The sequence below is a fragment of the Procambarus clarkii genome, chromosome 46 (assembly GCF_040958095.1).
Source record: "Procambarus clarkii isolate CNS0578487 chromosome 46, FALCON_Pclarkii_2.0, whole genome shotgun sequence".
Classification (NCBI taxonomy): Eukaryota; Metazoa; Arthropoda; class Malacostraca; order Decapoda; family Cambaridae; genus Procambarus; species Procambarus clarkii.
Genome location: NC_091195.1, coordinates 15,756,017 through 15,774,599, shown reverse-complemented (window position 1 = coordinate 15,774,599; position 18,583 = coordinate 15,756,017). Strand labels below are relative to the sequence as shown.

General features: G+C 50.5%; 1 protein-coding gene across 1 annotated transcript in view; it reads right to left on the bottom strand.

Annotated features, from left to right (window-relative positions):
• Positions 1-18,583, bottom strand: part of fry (Protein furry) — a 542,054-nt gene that overhangs the window by 37,913 nt on the left and 485,558 nt on the right. Inside the window, 2 exon segments of the mRNA XM_069301552.1 lie at positions 1,635-1,739; positions 17,516-17,720. Of these exon segments, the coding sequence (XP_069157653.1) occupies positions 1,635-1,739; positions 17,516-17,720 (310 nt within the window).

Below are 18,583 nucleotides of genomic sequence, written 5' to 3'. Positions count from 1 at the left end.
GTCTCTCTTTCAAATTAGTACCTGCCTCTTTTCCTCCTCTCTGGGTACAGCCGTCAATTTTCTCTGTGGTTATTTAGCTACAGGAAGCCACCGAGGGGCTCCCCAGTAACCCATCATTGAGCGGGAAAACCCATCGAGAGTTGAGAAACCCATCGACAAAACTTCCTTCTGGTAGAATCCTGATGGCGCCCTGTCTCCTGCCCTTTCAGTTTCATCAGTCTGTTTAGATGATTTTTATCTGCTCCAAAACTGAGTGGCAAGCTGGCAGACACACAGTTCATAAGCCATCTGGTGGAAGTGATTGGTATTAACTGGTTTGAGCAATTTTCAAGTGAATTATTTGGCTTTGGTTGAATAGTTTGGTGAGATGTTTGGCAGTTCTGAGGCTTCAAGTCTTATGAACCCAGTAGTTGTCTGTAAAGATTTGCTGACTTTCTGGATACTTTCCTGGTGAAGCGGTGAAATGTCGTTTTCTCTTGGTGCCTTTGGAAGGGATCCAGGTTCAGCTCTGCTCCCCAGTTGGCCAAACAGAACTCCCACAACAGATGTGACTTATAATAGGGAGCAATCAATAATATGGAGATAGCTACAGGAAGCCCTATCAGAAAGAGGTACTTTATTACATTCAACTGGACTTTCAGCCTTTAATTTTCTATGCTTTCAAGTGATTTCAGCCAACCTTTAGCATATTTAATGTCTGTCTTTGGCTCCATGCTCTGCACTTCTGGTTACTTGGTTGGTTGACAGACTCTTCCTACAGTTTTTCCCCCAACCTCGATAACATGTTATTTAAGTAGCAAATAGATTTCTTGCGCTTTTGACCACTTTCCTGTCTCTGAATTGTGGGCTTTCTAATGAGGTGCTGTGGTGAATAAACATGGGGGCGTGCAACTAAGGGGTTCCCTCCCTGAAATAAAACATGATATGTATTAAAGTACCCTTCTATGATGGGGGCCCGCCACCCAGTGGCTCTCTATCACTGCCCTATTCTTTACTTCGTGTGGGATAATGGGGTTCATTTCAGGGGGTTGATTAGATGCAGCCTCAGGTGATTTCGGGACACTCCTTTATCGCAGTCGGGTACAAATTGGCCGATATGTTTCAAATCACAGAAATGATCGTTAGCTTTGTTACTTTCGGGTTCCTAAGTCCTTTGAAGTAGCAATTTATTTGTTTGTGTTTGTGCTTTCCTGTTGTATTTTCTTGGTTTTGAGATGATCTCTGATCCACAAGCACCCTTCACCTTTTAGCATTTAAGAATATAGTCCTGATTTTCGTTAAGCAAGGGTGGGTCTCAGAGCCCTGGTGCTTAGCATGGGAAGCTACTGAGGGCAGCACCCCGGAAATATGCTCAGATATGTGTCTTATCATTTAAACTAATAAAAACATAATGTCAAAATTAAGGATAATTGGATGCAAAGGTAAATCAGATATAGGAAGTGATTCTGAATGCAACCAGTACACATTCATGCAGGAATCCACTGCATATATCATGAATATAAAGAATAAAACAAATCATATACAAAAGCTAGAGGGTAGTGAACATTACTGTACTGTATATCAATATATGAACAATTTAAAATTACTATTATTAAAGAAAATGATATAGATGAATAAACAATATCATAACGTACCTCCAAATGCTGGAGGAAGACAGCGTAGGTTTGCATCGTGTCTCCACTCTCAGTCAGGTATTGGCTACTGTCGCTCACCACCTCAATGAACTTGGCCACACTCTCCTAAATGTCAACATCAGATACGTATATAAATATTACAACTGCGAGAGAAGCATATGTGAAAATATGAACACAACAACTGGTATAGATATATTAATAATTGTTTGTACTACAGGCAGCCTACAATTCAAGCAGGGCTTTATGTTCTTTCAAGTAATGCAAATCAAACTAAATGTTATGTGGGAAAAATTGGGTTATGTTCCAGACTTTCTAAGGTTCACTATCTAAACGTCTCCGGTAGTTCCCAGGAGTGGAACACTATGGCAATTATCCAAACAATTGGGTCCTGAAACTATCTCCAACCATTGGGACCAATATCTTGCTCCTACGTACAGGGTGGGGGGAAAGGCCACAAGGATTAAAGATCAACCTCCCATTGTATTGAGAAAACTGCAGCCCTCGGTTGTCACGAGCACGAACGTGGAGAGCTCTCTTGATTCTGAGACTTTGATTTTAGATACTTGAGGGAAGTTCAAGCTTTCTGCTATGGCTACTCCTTGTTTGGCCTATTGGGCTGACTGCTTGTAAGGCCAGAAGACTCATTCAGCCTCCCAGCCTGTGCCACTGAGGTACAGAAACAATCAATACTACAGGACCTGTATACACCAGCAGAGCTTACTCGTGCTGTTTGTTCTTTGTTCATATAATTACCAAAGTGTAGTTGGAGGATGAGTGATATGCTTGTGGTGTCCCATCTTCCTAGTACTCTTAGTCATATGATGCCTTGAAACTACTGACGGTTTTGGCCTCCACCACCTTCTCACTTAACTTGTTCCTACCATCTACCACTTTGCAAAAATGAACTTCCTAATGTTTTTTGGTAGTTATGTTCCATTAGTTTTAACCTATGTCCTCTTCTTCTTAAAGTTGCAGTTTTCAAAAAATCTTCTTTGAAAACTTACTATTTTGTACGTAGTGATCATATTACCTATTATTCTTCTATCTTCTAGTTTTGGTATACAGTATTTAATGCTTCTAACCTCTTCTCGTAGTTCGTTTCAGTTCCGGAAGGAATTAAGTTGAGTCTCACTGCATTTTTTCCAGTTTGTTGAAGTGCTTCTTGAGATATGGGCACCATATAACTTCTGGATATTCCAACTGTGGTTTTGATGTTACAAATGTTACAAACAATTTTATTAATATTTCAGCATCCATGTACAATATTTAAAAGTGATTCTAAAGTTGAAAAGCGTGGCATACATTCCTCACACAATGTTCTTTATGTGGTCATCAGGTGACAGTTTTCTATTCTGAACCACCCCGAGATCTCTTTCTTTATCAGAAGTCTTTAAAGTTCACATAATTTGTAGGTTGTGCGTGGCCTATTTTCTCCCATTCTACATTCCATAATGTGGCTCAATCCATCCCTCAATTATAGACCTGTATCACTGACAAGTATAATTGTCAAAATATTGGAAAAAATAATTAAAACTAAATGGGTAGAACACCTGGTGAAAAATTATATAATGACATAGACAAACAGCATGGTTTTCAATCTGGAAGATCATGTGTAACAAATTTACTCAGTTTCTATGAGAGCCACAAAGGTAATACAGAAAAAGGGATGGTTGGGTTGACTGCATCCATGGTTATCTTGAGGTTATCTTGAGATGATTTCGGGGCTTAGCGTCCCCACGGCTCGGTCCTTGACCAAGCCTTCTTTTTGTTATACATCCCCAGGAAGCAGCCCATAGCAGCTGCCTAACTCCCAGGTACTTATTTACTGCTAGGTGAACAGTAGCATCAGGGTGAAACAAATATTTTGCCCATTTGTCAACGCCTCCACCGGGGATCAAACCCGGAATCTCAGGACTGCGAATTTGAAGCGCTGTCCACCCAGCTGTCAGGTGCCCGAACCTGGACATAAGAGTATGGAGCACCACTTGGCAAATGGAATTTAATGGGAATAAATGCCATGTTATGGAATGTGGAATAGGAGAGAACAGACCACACATAACCTATAAATTATGTGGAAACAGCTTTAAAAATTCTGATAAAGAAATAAATCAAGAGGAGGGTTCTAGATATAAAATTATCACCTGAGGACCACATAAAGAACACTGTGCGAGAAACCTATGTTACGTTTTCCAATCTCAGAATTGCTTTTAAATACATGGATGGTGAAATACTAAAGAAATTGTTCACAACCTTTGCGAGATCCAAGTTGGAATATGCAGCAGTTGTATGGTGCCCATATCTTAAGAAATACATCAATAAACTGGAAAAGGTGCAAACACATGCAACTAAATGGCTTCTGGAACTGAAGGGCAAGAGCTATAAAGAGGGGATACATGCATTAAAAAACCAGCGTTGAATGTAATGAAACGCCATTTTCTGGGTGAGCCCCGGAGGCTCCCTGGAGCTTATCGGGCTAATGTGTGTTATGTTAGACCGGGACATTAGCTAAGGAGTTCAGACCTACCAGGGACCAGCGCCAGAACCTGGCCCCTTCAGAGAGGTTTCAGGGAGCAATGGCCCTGGAAAACCCCATATGGTTGGGGGTTTTCCTTATCTGCCATCGACCGGGGTTAGGCACCCAGAAAGGTAGGCGTAACAAAACAAACCCCACATGGTAAGAAACTACAACAAAAACCGAACAGAGAGGTAGAAAACTCCCTACAATCCCAAGGAAACAAGCAAACAAGCAAACATCACACTTTACTGCCGCGCCGATCGTCCGCGCAGCCCTCCCCACCCCGGGAGGGGAGGGGGAGCCCCGGACCTACCGCGCCGGCTGCCAAGCTCCAGTTCGGAAGCTAAGCTTCAACCAACGCGAAAAAAACCGCCGACCGGTGGGAGGGAGGGTTTCCAGGGAGCCTCCGGGGCTCACCCAGAAAATGGCGTTTCATTACATTCAACGCTGGTTTTCTGTGGGGAGCCCCTACGGCTCCCTGGAGCTTCATACCCAAAGAGAAGGAAAAGAAAGGGCTAACCCGGGAGGCGGCCGCCACAAACTCTGCAACGCAAAGCCAAGACAACCGGTCGCAAACCTGCGACCCAAGGCAACAAGAACGCCCAAGAACAGACGCACACATGGATGGGCGGCCAAAAACCTGTGCGACCCACAATTCCCTGCGCCCGAAATGAGCCCGAGACGTCACCAACACAGCAGCAATTGCTGTAAACGTCTGAACAGCACGGGCGCAAAGACAGACCGCAGTAAGAAGGAAAACACTGCGGACGACCCGGGAGACCCGAGCCCTGAAAACAGGGAACGAAGGAACCGGATCAACCACAGCGCATCCCCAGGCACGGTACGCCGGCAACAGCAAAAAGCACAACTGGACAACACAGGACGCACCCCCCGGCCAAACCAAACAAGTACCAATACCCCAAGAACCCCTCCGGAAAGCAGCCGTCTCGACCGTCGCCAGGACAGAGAAAGGCTGCACACCAATAAAGCTACCACCAGTACCAAAGAGGAGGAAACTGAAACCGAAGGGGCTACCACAAACTGAGGGGAAGAGAAGAAGGCACCCTGAACAAGGACCAGGATGGCTCAGGCGACTCATGAGCAGGCCGGAGGGGAAACAAAACGCGAGAAGACGTAATAAACGTCATACAGTCTCCAAGACGAAGCTCGCAGGTGGGACACCGTCAACAAAGCCACCTGAACACCATAGAGATGGCGATACCTGCGTCAAAATACCAGACTGCGAAGAGCCAAAGAGAAGGCCGAACCAGACACGGACAGGACCGATTCGGCCTGCTGAAAGAGGCGAAGCCTCAGGAAAAACGCCCCGGGTACGGACACCTATCAAGCAGCGTCTGAAAAGAAGGCCGGGCCGGCCACAGTGGAACCATAAGGACTGTTCTCGTGGGAATGGGCTGCAACCTGAGCCAGAACCCGAAGCAACAGCTGGACCGGGAGAAGAGGTACAGGTACCCCCCACCTCGACCAGGCCTGCCGAAAGCCTCCACCGTGAAGTTCTCGCAGGTGGGAAGGGCGCCACAAAACGGGCGACGCCTAGACCACGCCGACCCGAAGACGTCCATGGCCAGGAGTCCATAAGCCCAACAGAGCCAACAAAACGAATCGGCGACGACTGGCCAACCCACGAAGAGGAATGAACCGAGACAGCTGTCCACCAGGACGCAGGACACACCCCGGACACGAACCACACGGTTAACCAAACCCCCTGTGGTTCCGGCAAGAACCACCAGAGAACAGTCCAAACAGAGCTGAATGGTAGAGTAACTAGTGACCCAAACCCTCCGAAGCGCAAACCAGACAGCCATGAACACCTGAACCGGGATGTGAGCCCGACGGACAGACAGACTCCATCAACCTCGACCGACCTGGTGAGCACTGGTCACAAAGCCCCAGCCGAGAGACGACCCATCCGTGAACACATCGAGCGAAGGCTCGGGGAGCTGCCAAGGCACGGAACCCCGAAAACCCCAAAGAGGAAGCTGGTGACGCAGCACCAACACCAGATCCCCGGAGGAACCCAAGGAATGCAAGAGGCGGAAGTGGAAGTCTCCGTAGGAACCAACCGACGCCGGAGCCAAACCCGACTCCGCGGGCAGACAAGCACGCCGAAGTGCAAACTCCCGCACAACCGCCCAAGCAACCGCTGAGCAACCCGGGACCCCCTCCTGAACAGCCAAAGGCGGGACCACAGCCACAGTAACACTTCTGGAGGGAAGACAATGAGGGGCCCAAGAGCCTGAAACAAGGCCCAGGTCCGAACCCGGGACGGAAACAGAAGGTAAAACCTCCAGATCACCAGGAAACCAAACCCAGCGATCTGGAAAGAACCATCCCCTGGCGAGCAGACAAGCGGACTGACTGGGAGCCCACTCCAGCCAGTCGTCGAGGTAGGCCAGACACCGAATCTCAGACGCAGACAGGGCACTAAGATCCGGTAAAGATGCAAAGAGTATACAAAGTGCCCTTCACAAAATAGGGAATGCAATAAAAACAGCAAACCTGAAGCCCCACCACCAAAGCATTGTATGACAATCATATGAAGACATATTATGACATATGACAATCATTATATGACAATATGACAATTATAATCAAAGCATTATATGACAAGAGTGCTGGGAAGACGGGACACCACGAGAGTAGCTCTCATCCTGTAACTACACTTAGGTAAGTACACATAGGTAATTACCAACCTGTGCTAGCCCCAGAAAAACTGGAGAGGAACGTGCCAAGAAGTGACCTGGAGGTCCAGGTCCACCATCCATGCACCCGGCCCTAACAGAATCCGAACAGGAGACAACAGTCCTCCGAGCAGGGCAGAGGATCCAGGGCGCAGACGGTAGTAGTCCAGAAGAACTGCAGACTGGAAAAGCTCATGACTGCAAAGAGCAGACGGGAAAAGCTCATGACTGCAAAGAGCAGACGGGAAGCCCAGAAGGATGGGGCGGATCGACCACGCCCCACGCACCCACGAAGAGGAAATGACGAAGCGCAGGGAAGAAGCCCACCCCGCCAGCTCTGAACCCCCCCCAAGGGGGAGAAGCCGTCCTCCGACGCCAGCAGAGGCCGGAAGACAACCCAAAGCGCCCACCAACAGCGGGACCAAGCGAGAGGCAACAGAGCAAGCTGCTCCCCCAGCGCCCAGTCAACAGAGAAGGGAACAGAACCCCTTCAGAAAGAAAAAGTACACTACCGAAGTCATGAGGAGAGACTACGGGAATGAAACCACACTTCGCTGGAAGAGGAAGTGAGGGGAGACCTGATCACCACATACAAGATACCCAAGGGAATCGACAGGGTTGAGAAGGACAGGATATGTAACACTAAGGGGCACACTGCACTAGGGGACACAGGTGGAAACTGAGTACCCAAAAGAGCCACAGATAGAATTAGTTTTTTTTTTTTTTTTTTTTTTTTGAGTGTCAGAACGGGAACGGGAAAGCACTAAGAAGTAATGTGGCGACTCCTCACACAAGTAACGAGGCTGACCCCCATACAATGTCACATGTAGACATGACAGAGCCCAAGAGGCACAGGAACCGATACACCTGTCGACGGACGGTTGAGAGGCAGGACCAAGGAGCCAGAGCTCAACCCCCACAAGCACAACTAGGTGAGGACATATATTGTAAAAGCACAAGCCGCCGACTAGTGGCAAAGAGCACTACGCCGGCCAGGCAAAGAAGGCACAAAACTGCATCAAAAGGCCCACCTCGACAGCAAAACCACAAAGTCCCAGCACAACCACAACATGTGCCAAGACCCAAAAAGCTCAGTCTGCAAGCCAGGAAGACCCCGGAACCCCAAAAGGCAGAACCGGGTCACACGAGGAAACAAAGTCCCCTGAACCCACAAAAGGGGGCCCAAGAGGAAGAAACCTCTAGAACGAAACCAAGGAACCCTAAGGAACCCAGAATCGAACCAGGGGGAGCCCAAACCACCACATTTGCCGGCGGAGAACACCACTAAAAGGCAAAGCACAGACCCCAGCAGAACGCCCTGGGAAAACGGTCCCAACAGACCGAAAACTGAGGGGCAAGGTGTGGGAGCAAGCATACCAGCCAGGGGCACTGAGCCTAAACCCAGAGGCTCAGACCCAAAATCAACACCCAAACGTTCCCAGAGGAACAGGCAACGGCAAGAAAACACCAGAAAAACAAAGAAACGACAACAGGAGAACAAAAACCCTGCAAATTTTTTGAAAACTCACCAGAGACGCTCGCTCGCACACCCAGATGCATGTAAACAAACCGCAACGCCGCCCTGGTGGCCACGCCGGGAAACCGGCAGACGAAAATGGCCGCCAGCAGGGGCTGTGACTGACGCTTAATACACAAAAACACGCCAGCAAATGTGGGAAGCTAGCAGACTGGAAGGGCGAAAAACGACGCCCAACAGCAGAAAAACCCCTGAAGGGGCAAAACCGCCCCAGAACTGCTAGTAGGCAATCCCCCACAGCCCCGGGAACCAACAACAGAGGCCCCGGGGCAGAGCCGTCCTCCAAGCCCTCCGCCCTGAAAGAAAAGCAAGAGCCCATGGGAAAGGCAACAAGAAAGGGCCGCTGGTAAGACCCAGAAGCCTTGGCAGGAGGCACAGGCTCAAACCTCCGTCCCCAACCCGAACGGGGCATCCCCCGAAAACCGCCCGAGTCTCTGCCGCAACTGAACCCCGCCCCGACCCAGAAACACGCAGACGGTCCGGAGCCGGGAACATGGAGAGAAAGGGGCGAGCAGCACCTAACCAAACGGGGCGGCCACGGGGCATTCGAGTGGGAAACCAACCTAGCATGTTGCAGCAACCTAACCTAGCTTGCAACATGGATGCCGCCTGTACTCTGAACAGTAATAACATCAGGAGAGTACCTGGAGAACAAGCAGAGAATCACTCGCAAGACTCCTGGGTCAAGGTGTCAGTGACCCAACAGGCAGCATGACGGAGGTAAAAATGGCGACTGTCACCCGGAGACAAGGGAACAGCAACCAACGATCCCGTACAAGACGGGTTGGAACCCGGAAGACACATTCAATGGTCCCCCGAGCCCAGACAGGGGTTTCCAGGGCCCGTAGGGTAACAACTACGGGAAGCCCGGGCAAGGTGTTGCTAACCGGTTAAGAAACCCAAACATAACAAGAGGGTAGATTATAGCACTGAAAACTCCCTGAGACGTGTACAAGCACGGGGGCCTAGCAGAGGGCCGCCAAACACTACCAGTGGAACTATAACCACCTTAGGCAGACCCCCACCAGGCAAGAAAATGAAAAACAAAAGAAAAACCCCGCAAAAGTACACCGTCTCCAGAGGCAACAGAAACCGGCCGCCGCTTAGGTGGCAGGCTGTGCAACACCTTGACGCCCTAACCAGCACAATACCAATCCCTACCCAGGGCCAAACAAGGGCCCCAAGCCCCAGCTGGCCCCAAGGGCGAGGCAAATGCCGAGCAGCAAGAACCTCTACGGGAATGGTTCCCGAACGCCCCAGGGAAGATAACCCTGTAACGCAAGGGCAGTACTCACAGGGCGCTTAGGGAAGTCAGCCACTAAGCACATGCAGCCCCGGCACTGATGAAGTACTCCTGGCCACCGCACACCACAACACACGGCAGTGAACGCCACAAGGCAAACACCGCCTAGGAAACTGAGGCCAGAGAAGCGTCAATCCCGGTTGACATTAGCGAACGAACTGAAGCTTGGCAGCCGGCGCGGTAGGTCCGGGGCTCCCCCCTCCCCCTCCCGGGGTGGGGAGGGCTGCGCGGACGATCGGCGCGGCAGTAAAGTGTGATGTTTGCTTGTTTGCTTGTTTCCTTGGGATTGTAGGGAGTTTTCTACCTCTCTGTTCGGTTTTTGTTGTAGTTTCTTACCATGTGGGGTTTGTTTTGTTACGCCTACCTTTCTGGGTGCCTAACCCCGGTCGATGGCAGATAAGGAAAACCCCCAACCATATGGGGTTTTCCAGGGCCATTGCTCCCTGAAACCTCTCTGAAGGGGCCAGGTTCTGGCGCTGGTCCCTGGTAGGTCTGAACTCCTTAGCTAATGTCCCGGTCTAACATAACACACATTAGCCCGATAAGCTCCAGGGAGCCGTAGGGGCTCCCCACAGAAAACAAAACTATAAGATAGACGAAAAAAACCAGCGTTGAATGTAATGAAACGCCATTTTCTGGGTGAGTCCCAGAGGCTCCCAGGAGCTATCCATGGCTGATATGGATACCCTAACTATTTTGCATCAGTCGATGTGGGTGGAGTTCTAGGCTTACCGGGGACCACGAGCCAGAACCTGGCCCCCTCAGAGAGGCACGGGGAGCAATGGCCCATAGAAATGCACATGTGATTTGGAGCATTCTATATCTGCCATCGACCGGGACAGGCACCCAGAAAGGTGAGCGCCACAAAACAAACCCCTATTCTGGTTAACAACAAAAATCGACAAACAAGTGGACAGAACTCCCCCAGGAAAACGAACTAACTAAGCATGACGTCACACGAGCCGCGCCGCATGTCTGCGCAGCTCCCTCCTCCCCGGGAGGGGGAAGGGGGAGCCCCAGACCCCCGTGCTGGCGATCCCTGCCCCAGTTCTGAGGCTGTATATCAAAACCGCGAAAAAACCCCGCCGACCGGAGGGCGGGAGGGTGCCGGGGAGCCTCCGGGACTCACCCAGAAAATGGCGTTTCATTACATTCAACGCTGGTTTTCTGGGGGGAGCCCCTACGGCTCCCTGGAGCTACCTCACCAAAGACTACCTAAGAAAACAAGTGGACATACCCGGGAGGCGGTCGGTGAATCACTCCTCAACACGAAGTCGAGACAATAACCCAAGGTATATCATTCGCCAGAAAAAAGGGAGAACGGCCGCAGACGAAGAAACCTATGACCACGACCATAGGAGCCAAAAACCACTGCGCCTGAGAAGAGCAAGAAGCTCTGCCACACGACCCCCAGAGGCGAATGCCAACACAAAAAGAAAACCGAGGCAAAGCAAACCTGACCCCAAGGAGCCACAACCACCAAGGAGAAGAAAAACAGGAGAGCACCCTGTCCAAAGACCAGGACGACACAGGCAGTGCATAAGCAGGCCGGAGGTGTAACAACGCACGATACAACCTGCGAAACGGCGCAGAAGGAATATCGATACCGAAAGCTAGCAGCAGAAACCAAGGTGCCAGACCCAGGAACGGCCCCAAGCGCCTCTACATCCTCCGCAAGCCAATCCTATGACAGCCCCAGGAGGGAAAAGAAAACGCAGGACCAAAACGAAAATGCCACAAGCGTGCAAGTCCACCTCCACAAGTGCAGCTGACAGAGAAGGAACTTGCATAAGGAGCCGCCCCGCACCAACATCCCGCAGAAGGGCAGGAGCGAAAAGACTCATTAAGAGGAGCAAAATCGCTCCCAGGAAAACTAGTAGCGCCGAGACAGTGTGAAGAGAAGAGATATTCACAAAAGAACAAAAAGGCCAACACCCAGAAGCTGCCGGGAAGAGGACCCACAAGCCCCAGAAAGGACCTGGAGGGAAGCTCAACCGAATGACGACAAACGCACCAGAAAATGGGAAGGAGCAAAACCGTCCCGAACCTTCGAGAACAAAAAGAAGCAAACACAAAGGACGAAGGCATCAAAACCCACTAGGCTCTGGAACTTGAACTGAAACCGGAGGATAGGCGAGGGGCGAGACGAAGACCCCAAACTCATCCCCAGCCAGCACAATGAGGCGAGGACAAGACAGAGAATCCAAGGAACATGGAAAAACCAGGCCCGGCACAGCAAGACTGGCAAGGAAGGAGAGCCCCAGAGGGAGCACGGAAGGGCCGAACATAACGCCACAACCATCCCCGACATGCAGCTGCAGTACCAAAACCGCAGCAAAACGTCCCCACACTCCCCAAGGAAGCAACAGAGAAGATAGATAAATCGTACATGAGTGGCACACAAGGGGACACAGGTGGAAACCGAGCACCCAACTGAGCCACAGGGACGGTAGAAGAAACGTGTGCAGTGTAATAGGCAATCAAAGGAACACATTAGGCAGCCCAACATGGGCTGACCCCCATACACAGCCCCAAGAGCAGAGATGAGAGTGCCCAAGAAGCACCGAATCCGCCCGACAGGCAAACGACAGGGAAGAGGCGGAAACAAAGAGCCAGAAACCAACCTGCAAGCACAAGGAGGCGAACACAAAACCTCCGACACAGGAAAACTGTATTACCAAACAGGCACCCCCACCGTTGCACTGCGGAACAAGGTGGAGGTGGGGCCCCGAACTCAAGCAAGGTTAGACAAGCATAGGAGAGGGGCAGGAGGAGTACAGGCAGGAACCGCCTCGGAAGGGACAAGAGGCCACCCACAGACACCCGTGAACCGAGGAAGGAATCAGGTGGAGAGAACAAGAGCTGCCCAGTATGGGCTAATAGCCCTGCAGTAGGCACCTCGGGTGATACGGTCCACGTTCTCAAGTACGTATGTACACCCATTCCTGCTCCCAAAAACAAAAACAGCGTCAGGACTGAAGGAGACGCCAAAACCGCACCAACTCACCCACAGAACATAGGCTCTGAAGGGCCATGACGCAAGCGTTCGAGTCCGTATCCGCCGGAGGCGGCCAGTGCACCCATACTGGAGAGGAAGGGGAGCAGCGAAGGAGGCTCCCCACCCTAGAACGCAGGGAAAAACCTCATGATTTCCCCACAGCGGCACCCCAGAGCACCCCCAAAGCAACGGGGCACGGATTGGATTAAGAAAAGAGCGAGAGGCGAAGCCCCCCCCGAGAGAAATGGAAGCAGAACATGTGTGCACACCGCCCGGAACCAAAACAAACTCCCACGGCGCATGAGCAGGACTGCGAAAGAAAGTAGCCCAACAAGGCGAGAAGTAGCCCAACCAGGCGAGAAGTAGCGCAACAAGGCGAGAAGTAGCCCAACAAGGCGAGAAGTAGCCCAACCAGGCGAGAAGTAGCCCAACCAGGCGAGAAGTAGCTCAACAAGGCGAGAAGTAGCCCAACCAGGCGAGAAGTAGCCCAACCAGGCGAGAAGTAGCCCAACCAGGCGAGAAGTAGCCCAACAAGGCGAGAAGTAGCCCAACAAGGCGAGAAGTAGCCCAACAAGGCGAGAAGTAGCCCAACAAGGCGAGAAGTAGCCCAACAAGGCGAGAAGTAGCCCAACAAGGCGAGAAGTAGCCCAACAAGGCGAGAAGTAGCCCAACCGGCTACAAGGAGCCCAACCGGCTACAAGGAGCCCAAACGGCGACAAAGGAGCCCAAACGGCAACAAAGGAGCCCAAACGGCGACAAAGGAGCCCAAACGGCTACAAAGGAGCCCAAACGGCGACAAAGGAGCCCAAACGGCGACAAAGGAGCCCAAACGGCGACAAAGGAGCCCAAACGGCGACAAAGGAGCCCAAACGGCTACAAAGGAGCCCAAACGGCTACAAAGGAGCCCAAACGGCTACAAAGGAGCCCAAACGGCTACAAAGGAGCCCAAACGGCTACAAAGGAGCCCAAACGGCTACAAAGGAGCCCAAACGGCTACAAGAAGCCCAAACGGCTACAAGAAGCCCAAACGGCTACAAGGAGCCCAAACGGCTACAAGGAGCCCAAACGGCTACAAGAAGCCCAACCTGTCCAGAACAGAAGGAACCAGTATGGAGGCAAACTCCGGGACATGCAGGAGGTAAGCCGCAAAGGCCAACCGCACCGCAGGCGAAGGGATGCGGTTAGCCGAAAACCTCCTGAAGACGGAACTGAAGAAACCACAGGGACACGGAACCGAACCCGGGGAGGAGCATAACCCAAGCCCAAATCGTACGCAGAGGGGGGAAAGAAAACCCCACTCCTCGCAACAGTAAGCCCCGCTCAGAAGGACTGAAATCCAGGCGGAGCGCAATGGAGCCCAAGGCCCCCAAGGCCACTCCTCCCCAACCCCAAGAGCCTCTGGACCAGGCCCCGGGGCCGAGTCGACCTCCAAAGCCCCGGCCCCACAAGAAAAAGCCGGGGCAGCCGAGAGAGCTGAAAGAGAAGGGGCCCACTGGTCAGACCCCGGAGCATCGGCCGGAGGAACAGACTCGAATGCCTCCACAGCTACCCCGGACGGGGCAACCCCCGAAACTGCCCAAGTCTCAGAACCTCTAACCCCGCCCCGACCCCGAAGCCTGCAAATGCGTAGGGGCCGGAAGCAGGAGGGGGAAAAACAGGGGGGGCGTGGAAGAACCAAGGCCGAAGTGACCAAAACCCCCAAGTCTGGGTCCCCACACAAGCGGGGCATCCTGGGGAAGCGACAAACCAGAGCGCGTTGCAACATCCTACCCTGCAACGCGCGAGCTGCCTGCACCCATGGGAATTCATCAGTAGACTGGGTGAATGGAGTCACGAACAAGCAACAAAGCTCGCAGGACTCAAGGGTCGAATGTGTCACCGACCCAACAGGCAGCATGACGGAGGCAAAAACAAGGAGAGTCACCCTAAGACAAAGGGACAGAGCAACCCTCAACCCGCACAAAGCGAGAGGGGACGCAAGGGTCTCCACTACCGGACCCGAGAGCCCCCGGGGGGTTTCCCAGGGCCCCTAGACTGGGTCTGCTAAGGGTTATCCCAAGCAGGGTACTGCTAACCGGCGCCCCAAACTACCAAGCAAACTACTAAAGCTGAACCCACGGGACGTGTCCACTCGCGAGGGCAAAGCAGGGGGTGCCACCACACAAACGAACCTAATATAAGGGGGGGGGGAACACAAGGCAGACCCCCCTACCAGGCAAAAACAAATATAAAAGAAAAACCACACAAGTGGACAACGTACCCAGAGGGAACAGAGCCGGCCGCTGTCATTGGTGAAACCTAGCTATACAGTACCCTGCGCCCCACCAGTGCTATAACTACCACTTACCCCAAGGTAAACAAGGGAGTAAAACCCCAAACCCTTGGGGCGGCCAAACGCCAAGCAGCGAAAAGTCAACAGAGGGAGACCCAAGGTGACTTGTGGAAGGCAACCCCAAGCCCCAAGGGCAGGTACTTACAGGGCACTCAGGGAAGGTGACCCTAAGTACATGCAGCCCGAGTACCTGAGAATACTACTTCCAGCTCACACGACCACTGCAGCAGCACTGCAAACAAGTCACAGCACTGAGACAAGACTGGAGCTGGAGCCACACGACCGTGCATTATCCCATCAGCCGAGGAACTGCGGCGGGGATCGCCGGCGCGGGGGTCTGGGGCTCCCCCTTCCCCCTCCCGGGGAGGAGGGAGCTGCGCAGACATGCGGCGCGGCTCGTGTGACGTCATGCTTGTTAGTTCGTTTTCCTGGGGGAATTCTGTCCACTCGTTTGTCGATTTTTGTTGTTAACCAGAATAGGGGTTTGTTTTGTGGCGCTTACCTTTCTGGGTGCCTGTCCCGGTCAATGGCAGATATAGAATGCTCCAAATCACATGTGCATTTCTATGGGCCATTGCTCCCCGTGCCTCTCTGAGGGGGCCAGGTTCTGGCTCGTGGTCCCCGGTAGGCCTAGAACTCCACCCACATTGACTGATGCAAAATAGTTAGGGTATCCATATCAGCCATGGATAGCTCCGGGGAGCTGTAGGGGCTCCCCCCAGAAAAAGAGGCGATATGATCACTTCGTAGAAAATAGTAACAGGAATCGACAAAATTAATAGCGAAGAATTCCTGAGACCTGGAACTTCAAGAACAAGAGGTCACAGATTTCAACTAACTAAACACAGCTGCCAAAGAAATATAGTAAAATTCACTTTCCTAAATATGTGGCAGTTTGAACAAGTGAGATGGTGTTGGAGGCCAAAACTATGAGTAGTTTCAAAGCATTATATGACAAAGAGTACTGAGAATATGGGACACCATAAGCTTAACTCTCACCCTGTAACCACACTGAGGTATCTTGGTTATCTTGAGGTTATCTTGAGATGATTTTGGGGCTTTAGTGTCCCCACGGCCCGGTCCTCGACCAGGCCTCCACCCCTAGGAGGCAGCCCGTGACAGCTGACTAACACCCAGGTACCTATTTTACTGCTAGGTAACAGGAGCATAGGGTGAAAGAAACTATGCCCATTGTTTCTCGCCAGGTGCCTGGGATCGAACCCAGGACCACAGGATCACAAGTCCAGCGTGCTGTCCGCTCGGCCGACCGGCTCCCGGTAATTACCTGAGAGCATACTTCACAAACTGCAAACAGCATTATGCATTATCAAACCTGGAGTCGGACAGGAAAGCCGTAACAACCTACTCAAAAAATCACAAAATTACCACAGGGTCAAGGATACAGGCTACCTGGACCTTTTGTGTCATTTCTCCAGTTTGGTACATTGCCTCTGATTACCGCCCTCATTTTTCTGTCAGAAAACTTGTCATCCAAATCAGAAGTCTCCCTGTCACCCTTCCAATATGTCACCTGTCCCACCTGGCAGGTGTGACAGGTGGCAGTGATCACAAAACCAATGCACCTTCCCAAAAATATTAAAAGTAGCCAAGATTGAAATTTCTTCCGATATTTCACAACAACGTTTTTTCTGATAAAGCAGACCGAATCTAGCACAAGTTGACCCATTTGAACAAAATTGTAATGCAGTGAAATCTATGTATCTTCATGAAACTCAAAATATAAACAGGCCATGGAATCTTTCTGAAGATACTGATGATTATAATGCTATCTTGAGATGATTTCGGGGCTTAGCATCCCTGCGGCCCGGTCCTCGACCAGGCCTCCTTTTTGTTACACACCCCCAGGAAGCAGCCCGTAGCAGCTGTCTAACTCCCAGGTACCTATTTACTGCTAGACGAACAGGTGCATCAGGGTGAAAGAAACTCTGCCCATTTGTTTCCGCGTCCCCCGAGGATCGAACCCGGAACCTCAGGACTACAAATCCCAAGCGCTGTCCACTCAGCTGTCAGGCCCCTAATGATTTGTTTAAAGATTTCACTGCATCCCAATATGACAATTCCTTTGGTAAAGCTTTTCTTAAGAAATTCAATATGTAAAAGATTAAGGCAATATTTAAACAGAAATAACAATACAAAGTTTTAAGACTAACAAAGGTCATTAATTGAATTTCTGCACTGCATTCACTGTTGGTACCAATAACCTATGCACACACTAACTTGGCTACTATTTAAAGTGACAAATGTGGAATATTTTAAATGGAATTGATTATGTTCTCATAAAACTGATACCATAAAGAATTTTGTTTAAAGTTGGGATCCTAATATAAATCAGTGGCTTTTCCATCCCATATACTGAACTGGGACACAGGCATAACACACTTCAGGGCTGAAATATTACTATCAAACTCGTATAACAATGTGTAATAGGTTTTATAATATTGTCACTTGTATTAAACTGTTCATTATGGCTTACAGAAAACACAGTGTTGAAGAGTGTGCACGTTCTAGTTGGGTGGAGAATGGGCGAGTCGGCAGCCATGAGAGACAACAGGTGTGCACGCCAAGTGTCCTCTAAATCATTAGGTTGCCGAATAGGGCGGAACAACATGGCAGTTATGCTTGGGGAGGCGTTACATGGAGTCATATCCCCAAGATCACCATCGCTGCTTTCACTGTGACTGGGGAAAAAAAAAGACAGAAAAACATATATAAATTTTAAAATATAATATTCCATACATAGTTGTATAGAAGATCATCTGTAAATGATCGTTATTTATATGTATAGGGGTCAATTAGGTTTAACCTTAATTTATAATAAAGTTACTGTATTTAAAATAAATAATTGATGACCAGACCACACACTTGAAGTTGAAGGGACGACGACGTTTCGGTCCGTCCTGGACCATTCTCAAGTCGATTGTGGATGGTCCAATCGACTTGAGAATGGTCCAGGACGGACCGAAACGTCGTCGTCCCTTCAACTTCTAGTGTGTGGTCTGGTCAACATACTTCAGCCACGTTATTGTGACTCATCGCCTGCAAATAATTGATCCATTTCACTTGAACACTTCATCCTTAACTATTCTGTGGGTAGCTCATCTGCTGGATTCTTGGAATTTGGTCCTTCGCGCTGTTCACATCCAGGGAGCGTCCATATGTCTGTGGTGAGCAGGTGGCTAAAGTGATAGTGTCCCACCTGTGTATTTCCTCCCGGTGGCAGTATGAAGTAATTTGGTGCTCTTTTCCCCACTATCCCTTTGTCGTCATTCTTCCATTTCTGTTAGTGTTGTCCTTTCACATCTTTCTTGGTTGTTTCTTGACCTGCACCTTATGCCTAACACTGTTGCCTCTTATCATTCAGTACTGGCAGAACCACTACTGCTTGCCTTTGGCATCAATGATGCCGTTTTGGCAGCTGTCTCACACATTGTTTCACCTCCAGCCTGCACAAGTGCCACCTAATCCTTTTCGGTCTCTTGACTATGTTCTCACAATTCTTTCTTCCCCTCGGTTTATGGTTTTCCATTCAGCCCATGGTTCA